Below are 8,969 nucleotides of genomic sequence, written 5' to 3'. Positions count from 1 at the left end.
TCAACCAGCCTGCAAGCTTCGTGGAAAAGAGCTTGTCATCTTGTTCTGAGCCTTAACTCTAGGTCCTAGAACAGTGCCTAGCACATAGTAGGTACTTAATAAATCTTTGTTAAAGTGAGGTTTCTATCTTCAAAGAGCTTGCAAATCTGGTTGTATGTCAAAGATAATGTAAATGAAAAGTTAAATATGCAGGACAACCATTAGAATTGCTAAGACAATATGTAATAAGGCACTATATGAACTTTTTATCATAGAGCCTTGATTTAATTCAAATGAAAAAGAGGAGGTGACCCTGCACATTACTGTCAATCATTGGTGTGTATCCCAGCGAGATTGTTAGGTTCTAAAAGCCAGTTTCACCAGGGGAAGGCAAAAGTTACAGGTGTGGTGGGGGAAGGGAAGGAGTGCAAAATGAGTAAACAGAGAATCCAAAGGCCTGCAAACTTTTGCTCCTGCACAAGTTTGACAAGGGTGGCCTAGCTTGCTCCAAGATGAAATTCTTAATATCTGCAGCTTGAGATGAATGACAGTGGGATGAAATATTTTGAGGTACAACTGTCTGCTCCTGAAGAGTTCAGTCCACTCACACCCCCCCCAACCCCCCCACCTGCTGTTTTCTAGGCTTGGTGAGTTGAAACAATGCAGCAGGTTTATAAAAAAAGAGGAAGTGGCCTTCCTTAGGTACGGGCGCAGCAAGTGTGCTTGCGGTAGTGGGGGTGGGGCAGAGTGAGGGGGGCATCACCTCCCTTGAGATGGCTAGACTTCAGTTTCCTAACGACGCTGAGGGCTGCTTTGCACAGCTGCTGAAATAGGCCGGGCTTGCAGGATACATGGAGATGTTTCGTTTCTAGAGGACATCTGTTTTTCTAAACTACTTCTCCCCTCTCCAAAAACTGGCAAGCGTTAGTCATCTTCAGCCCGGCACGAACCCACAAGTGTGCGTGTGTGTGGCTCGGCGGGCTCCGGATCAGGCCCCGCCCTCGGGCGCACTCTGACACTGACGGGACCGGCCAGATCGCGCTTTTGGCCTGCTGTGAGTGGCTTCTCCGGAGCCACCAGTCCCCAGGCCCGCTCAGCCTCCTCCCCTAAAGGGGACCGCCCGGCCACGCTGTGCCAGAGCGGAGTAAAAGGCAGAAAGTTTGGAGTGCCTAGCGGAGTTGGGCCGCTGGAGGAAGGGAACCAGCAGAGAGGGGTCGCCACTCCAAGTGTGCGCGGCGGTGGCCGCGTCCCGGGGGTGCCTGTCCCGCAGCGCGCTGCAGCAGCCGGAATCGAGCCCTCCCGGCGGGCTGGAACTCTCGGTCCGGGTTCCGGCGGGCGCTAGAGGCTCGACCAGAGGCCGGGGAGGAACTTCTCTTGCAAGCTGTCGCCGAGGGCCCTTATTGTCTGCAGGAACTCTCCGGAATCGGGAGGGGGAGGACTGGATCGCTCTTCCACTGGGATTCGTCAAGAGTTCCGGCGGCAGCTGCGGCGGTTTCAGAGTCTCCCTTTGTCCTCCTAGGACCTCCCTCCTTCCCGGTCTCCCTCCCTCTGTCAGTTAGTGGGTCCCGCTGACCCAGGCGCCGGCGCCCTAGCTGCTCGCAGGCCCCCACCCCAGGGTAGCGTCCCTGGTAACTCCTACCACCCTAGCATCGCCACCGAGTCAAGCCGAGGGGGCTGCGAGCAGGAGGGAGTCACAGACCCCTGGCTGCAGGATGGTGGCGGGGCTCTCCCTGGCCCGCAGTCCCGGGAGCTGGCTGGTTCCCGGGCTGTGGTTACTAGCTGTCAGCGGTCCTGGGGGGCTGGTGAGCGCCCAGGAGCAGCCCTCCTGCCGTGGAGCCTTTGACCTCTATTTCGTCCTGGACAAGTGAGTTGCGGGAGGGAGATCCAGGGTCTTCTGGTGAGAGGGGCTCTGGCTAGCGAGCTGTGGCTGGAGAGGCTAAGATGTGTGTGCGACCTGGGAGGGGTGCGGGTAACCCGGTGATGGGTGGGTGCCCTGTTGCTATCTCTGTCTGAAAGGCAAGCGCTTTCGGATCTGTGCGGGCTGCGGGGTGATAGGAGGAGCCCCGAGCTTCTAGGCTCTCTGGGGAGATGGGTAGTCACTGCTGGCCAGTCTTGGGGTTTCTTGGGAAACGGGAGTGCGGCCACTTGGGGTAGTCTTCTGTGACCCTGTAACCCAGACAAGATTCTTTCTCAGCCCCTCTGTCCTCACTGCCTCACGCTGGCTAAAGTTTGCCTGGTTTTATCCTGATCGCAGTGCTTTCACTGTAGCTGGGCAAAGTCTAAGGTTATCATACCCAGCGTGGTTTGCATTTCCTTCTAAGGAAGGCTGTGTTTATTTTGAAGAGCTGGGATCCTACTCCAAACAATTAGCAGACAGGTGGTCCCTGAAGATGGGTTGACTTCCTAGATTCTTGTAGCACCTAAGTTTCAGCTGCTGACACTGTTACTTTGCTTGAAGAAGAAGTCAGGTTATGCCCCTGTTAAATGTGTTGTTTTTCTGAGCAGTTCAATTTCCTTTTTCAGGTCTGGGAGTGTGGCAAATAACTGGATTGAAATTTACAATTTTGTCCAACAACTTACAGAGAGATTTGTGAGGTATTTCTCCCATTTTTCTTTTCTAATCAAGGGAGTTTTGATGTAGAGGGAAGTAGACCAAAGCGTAGATAGGGTATCCTTTTTTGGAAACCATTTGCAGGGAGAGCCTTTACTGAAATGTTGATTTTTAAGTGCCTCAAGGTCTTATCACACACATGCTGTTATTAGGACAGCCCTTCAGTTGTTGAGGGCTTATTTCATCTGGATCCCAGAAACTTGGCTCAGGCTCTGGGGAAGTATCTTCAGATATGATTCCAAATGTCTTTTCCTTTATGAATTTTCATCTGTTTTGAATTTGTTATGCTTTCTCATAATTTATCACATTAAAAATTTTATGCTAATAGTATCCATAATATATTTTCCTTTCCACACAATTCTTAGCATTGTTGAGGTCCTCATTAAAAAAAAAAAGTGTTGGTAAACTTCAAATGAACATGTGTTAATAACCCACTACCAGAAAAGGCACTTTTGTGTGTGTTTAAAGAAATGACTTGTGTTTACACAATGTGTGGGTGTGTGACATTTAAAATTTAACTGTTCTATATATGCAGTAAGCCTTACTAGGAAAGATTGGTTTCTCTCCTATAAAAAGCATAACTGCTATGAAATCCAGCTTACTCTCTTATTTAGAGGTAACCAGGAATTAGTGGCATCCTTACTTAAAAATAACCTTACGGCACTAAGCTTTTGAGGCTTTTTTCCTCCTTTTCTTTTTTTAAGAAGAAAAAATGCAGTGAGCAAAATGCAAGTTTATCAAGATAATGGAAAGGACATGAAAAGGAGCTGTATCATTAAATATTGCTTCTTTCAGTCTTGTTAGCCCAAATGTTTTCTGTAAAACAGGCTTGGATGATCAAAACATTTTGAAAGTCATGTTGCAAGTAACTTCAAACAATCTGTAGAGGCCTAGGCAATCCTTGCTTTTAGTTATTGGCAGCAGTAAGCTTATCCCTATAAAAATGTATGCTTGTCCATGTTCAATCATCAGTCTCCTGCTTAAGAAGCCAAGTATAACACTCATTTCTGGACAGGATCTGAGGTAAACTTGTCTAGGAACGAAAAATAAACAAGGCCTTATATCCATAAATGTCAAAGGCAGAAGAGAGAGCTGCTTATAAATTTTCTGATTTAATCCAAGAGTGTGCACAGTGTTCCATAGATTTTGATCAAAAGCAATGGATCACTTCAGTACGTTTGCAAGAAGTCGGGCTCTTATTTGGTCTGGTTTGCAAATTGGAATTCTATAATACACAGTTCTCTGGCTCAAGTTTAGTGGCTCAGTTACTAACCAATAATATATTGCAGGAAGTGAATAAAGGGTGACTACTGAAGTGAATGACTTTTCAAATGTGCATAATCCTTTGACATTCTGCTTTTCAATTTATAGTCTTACTTTCACATGTTCAGTTTCAGATCTTAGTAAGAGTTGTGTAGTGTGTCTTTGACATGAGAACCATGCTATGAGACCAAGGCTTAAAGTTTAAAAGGTGTAGCTAAGCAGGGCAGTTGTTGTCAGTTGGAGTGTGATGTTTGAGACTTGGAAAATTGAAAACATCCAATCAAAATGTGATTTGTTCTCCTCTTTCACATTGTCCATGAAACTCTTTAAGTAATCTTACTTAAGGATAACTTTTGTATGAACTCCTCTCATAGCTGTGGTAATTAAATCAAATGGACTGCTCTCCAGCTCTAAAATTGCTAATGATAATCATCTGAAGGGACTGGCCTCTTAGAAGATGAGGTAGAACACCAAAAGGAGAAGCACTTTCTTCAAAAGAATTTTCCATTGGCCTAGAATTCATCTTTCTAGCTAGTCTCTTCCTAAATGGCCCTATGGGCCAGTGAGGAGTGCTTGAGTGCTGAGAAGCACTGACTAAATCCAAAATGACATATGCAGTAATGTTGAGAAGAGTTAAGTGTATCTACTTAGGGAGTGCCATTTAAAAGAAGCCTGGACCATTCAGTGAGGCTGATTTTAAATGAGACTCCGTAGCTATACATCTGTATTGTATCAATATTTCTTTTAAAAATGTTTTAACTGCCTCTTTTCTTATTTTGCAGCCCTCAAATGAGATTATCTTTCATTGTGTTCTCTTCTCAAGCAACCATTATTTTGCCATTAACTGGAGACAGGTTAGTGCATTATCATTTCACTGCAGGCTTTTAGTAGAGACTAATCTTAAAGGAATGATTGATATTTCCAAGTGGTGATTCAGGCCTCTCAGTGGAATCAAGCAAGTGTACAGACAATTTAGTTCTCTTCACTAACAGAGGGGAAAAGGAGGTATGAATAAAATAAAAGAGCAGATAATCTGAAAATCAATATCATTCATACTGGCTGTGGAATGTACAGTGGAACCCAGATCTCTGCCTCAGTTGTGTATTTACTACCTCCCACCTTTCCCTCTCTCTGTTACTGTAAGTAGTTTTACATCTTTCTTGTTTAGATGTAATATGTTAATCAACTAGGAATTTGAAGAACATTAGGGAGGAGAAAGATATGGATCTATCTGGATAATTTACTAGATTGAGCAGACATCTTACTCTGAGGTCCACTGATGCTGAATATGTTTACCTTTATAAAGGAACTTGCTTTCAGTTTCGTGTGTGTGTGTGTGTGTGTGTGTATTTTTTTTTCCAAACCAACATCATAGTATTTTATATGACCATTTCTGTGTCATTTGAACCCATCATTGTGAAAGTTAGAAGTAGTCATTGACGCATTTTAAAGAATGGTTCTTTCCATAGTGGGAAGGGAGATTTTCTACTTCATTTTTATGTCTACTTCATTTAACACAAAGTATGCAAGATAGTTCTCACTCAATTCTTGTTGAATAAATGAAAGGGTTAGTGTTATTTTGAAATAAATTTCTCCAAACTGTAGTTTTATCAAGGGAGGTGGTTATACCTTGTTTTGCATGATATGTGGATTTCTGAAAAGTTTTGTGTATACAGTTTCTTTAAATAAAGTATTTTTTTCCTTTAAAAATGTCAAGAAAGCATAATATTTAAAGGAATTCAGGGAAGTAACATTTAAAATTCACAGAATTGATTTGGAAAATGAATCAAACTTCTGATTTATTTGTGCTTTAAGTTTTACTTTTCCTGGAGAGGAAATCTCTCTGTAGGTGGGGAGTCCAGCTTATTACCTCAGTCTCCTCATTGATACTTCCTTTCATACATTCTTATGTGCATCTGGGTCTCATCAAGGGCCAGAGCAACAGTAGTCCCTAACAACCCGTATACAACAGCTTTTTATACCCACTGATATAACAGTCCTTGCCTTCATGAAAAGACGTTTTCTCCATTGCCCAGCTTAATGTACAAAGAAACAGCTTTTGATTCAGCCTATCCATTAGGACAAAAAAAAAAAAAAAGAAAAAAAAGAACCACGTTAACATTTATGGAGTGTATGTATCGAGAAAAGCATTTAGAATAATGACAGACACATAGTGGACTCTCAGTAATTGTCAGCTGCGTGCATTGTGCCAGGTTCTCTGTTAGGTACTTTACATGTGAATCCTCCAGCACTTTGATAAGGTGTAGTCACTGGCTGGCAAGATTGGTATTGCATAAACACGCATGGAAAGGGCTTAAATCGTGTCAACCTCAACTAGAGATTCTTCCCTTATCGTTGGTTGAATCTGATAGGGAAGAGGTTGGAATGGGATAAAGAGGCTTCTGTTTCAAGAGGCAGCATTATGTTGCAGCTATAAGTTGCTGAACCAATTTACTAGGCAAATGGTCATGGACAAATTGCTTAACCTCTTCAGTTTTTTCTGTCTATATAATGATGATGATGATGGTGGTGGTGATAATAATACCTACTTCATAAGAGTTGAAGTCAATGAATGTGGGGAATGTAGGACAGGTCTGGCATATGTGTATTCAAGAGATGAGAGCCTTTTTGTTGCTATTATTATTATCTGCAGCTAGGGAGTATGTAGTATTTTAATGATGAGGAGGAATTATGCTTATATAAAGGGATTATTATCCTGCTTGAAAGGATTTATAATAAAATTCTAGGAGGAATTTTAATAATGCTACTTGCACTTTTTAAAAAAAAATATAGTTGGCTCCTCTGTCTCTTTTTAAATAGAAGGAAATGAGTTCAGTTTTAACAAGTTGCACTATTTGGCATGTTGCATTAGTTTGGGGTGGTAGAACATACATTGGGCCTGGGTTAGAGTTCCAGTTTTGCTACTTACTGATTAGAGATTTGGGATAAATCATCTACTCAGTGTGTCAGTTTTTATGTCTATAAACTGCAGACATAATCTACCATGTTTTCTTAAGAGATTTGTGAGGATCCTAGAAAAGAATTTTGTATATCACAGAACAGTCTCCACTAAAGTATTATTTTCTAAACCTAGTAGTTCTTTTACTAATTTTATTTAATTAAATCAGTAACTTTTCAAATTCTGTGGTACTCTATATTTGGATATAATGTCACTTTTCATCCATTATACACTTTTAAGTGTGTAGAAACCATTCACATATTTAGATGCGGGATCACTGAACAAATGCTTCCACAACTATTGGGGATCCTTGTTTCAAAGCCTAGAAAGGGAAATTCTACGTATAAACTTTCTCAGTGTCACATGCACAGATCTGAGTGCATGGAAAACGCAGAGGTCAAATACAGCAGGTTTCACAATTTTGGTTCTTTACTCATAATTCTTCAGTACCTAGGTAAATATGAGAAGTACCTCCTTCATGTTTCTCAGAGTGTTGCTAAATAGTTTCAGTAGAGATGAAGCAAGATTGAAAGGCAGTAAGTCCTTACAGTTGGGCTGTGTCTTCTGTTAGGGTTTCAGCATGAATTTCGGTACTATGTAAATGCATGAACAGAATAATAAACATGGCGAGAAATGATCAGTTATGCATTTTATATACTCATGTTTTTAGTCCATCATCCACGTACCTACCTAGCTGCTTTGTCTGCTCTATATATGATGTATTGAGCACTGTGGGCTCTGTAGGTGACACAAGGATGAATAATCTCCTGTGTGGCAGTAGGAGGCATACACAAACACTTATAGCTCAGGGCTGTATTAGACGATCAGGTAAGAGGAAATTGCCGTGTTGATTCAGTATGAAAATATCCAGCCTCTCAATATTAGAGAATTTGAATCAGGATTAATTTTAAAGAATATTTTTAGTTATTGTGTTGCAAAGTTGGGGATAGTGAATTATGCTTAGTTCTGTTCAATGTAATCTTGATGTAAAAGTGATTTAGTTGAAACATTTAGTGAACAATTATTATGTGCTAAATATTGTGCAAAATGCTTTTCTTTCATTACCTCACTTAACCCTTATATCAACTCCATGTAACATACTATTATGTCAACTTTATAAATGAGGAAACTGAAGCTGAGAAAGGTAATGTAGCTTGTCCAAGGACACACAGTTAATCAGTGGTGGGGAATATATTAGCCAGAGTGGTCTCTTAAAGTGTAAAGTATATCATACCACTCTCACACTTAAGATAATTTAATGGCTGAGAAAAAAAAGCACTCATTTTCCAATGGCCTAGAAGCCCTACCTGACTGCTCACCCAATCCTCTCCTACTACGTAGTGTACCATAGTCTCACACACTGGCCATCTTTCCATTCCCCGAACAGGCCAAGCTTGTTTCTGCACTAGCAAGTTTGCTCTTTCTCTGCCCCAGATCTTCCCCTGGTTAGCTCATTCCTGTCATTGAGGCCTCATCCCATGCATCACCTCCTCCAAGAGGCCTTGCCCCACCGTCGGGTGTAAAGGATTCCTGTCTCATCTCCCCTGTAATGTCTCACAATACTCTATTTGGTTATCACTTTTTGAAATTGCTCTATTAATTAATCAATTTGTTTTATCTCCATTACCCTAAATGTAAACTGCATGAGAGCAGAGGGGTCCTCTTTGTCTTGTTCACCTTCACCCATATGTCTAATACCTAGAACGGGGCTTGGCCCATAGTGGATGCTCAGTAAATATTTGTTGAATGAGTGATTGAGATGGTTTGACTCTAGAACCTTCATTATTAACTGTTATCACATATTTTCTCTCCTTGAGAAATGATAAATGATGACATATTTGCTAATTTTCTCATTTTTATTGTTATAGATCAGTTACAAACATTTCCAACTCTCTTTTTGATATACCTGTACCCAAATTGAAAAAGTCATGTAATTGTTTGACCTGTGAATAATAATCAATTACTTAGGAAAAAATATTCCTTAGGCAAACTTGTGGAAAATTAAAGAGAAGTCATTTAATTAAATTTATATAAAAAAGTGTAACTAATATACACATTTCTATTATTTGAAAGGATTTCTTCTAATTCCTTTAAATCTGAATTAAAAATTTACTTGTGGTAAAATAGTCTTTTATAAGAGTTGGTAATTTACAAAGT

The 8,969-nt window shown here is 41.1% G+C and overlaps 1 protein-coding gene across 3 annotated transcripts in view; it reads left to right on the top strand.

Moving 5' to 3' along the window:
- The first annotated feature begins 1,047 nt into the window (after window positions 1-1,047).
- The window catches only part of ANTXR2 (ANTXR cell adhesion molecule 2), a 143,546-nt gene continuing 135,624 nt past the window's right edge, over window positions 1,048-8,969 (top strand). For all 3 annotated transcript variants that reach the window (XM_057729060.1, XM_057729061.1, XM_057729059.1), the window contains exons 1-3: window positions 1,048-1,843; window positions 2,503-2,574; window positions 4,636-4,707. In XM_057729060.1, coding sequence (XP_057585043.1) covers window positions 1,692-1,843; window positions 2,503-2,574; window positions 4,636-4,707 — 296 coding nt within the window. In that variant the 5' untranslated portion in view covers window positions 1,048-1,691. The remainder of the gene's footprint in view (window positions 1,844-2,502; window positions 2,575-4,635; window positions 4,708-8,969) is intronic.

This window comes from Hippopotamus amphibius, chromosome 3, assembly GCF_030028045.1.
Source record: "Hippopotamus amphibius kiboko isolate mHipAmp2 chromosome 3, mHipAmp2.hap2, whole genome shotgun sequence".
NCBI lineage: Eukaryota > Metazoa > Chordata > Mammalia > Artiodactyla > Hippopotamidae > Hippopotamus > Hippopotamus amphibius.
This window is presented reverse-complemented; position numbering and strand designations above follow the sequence as displayed.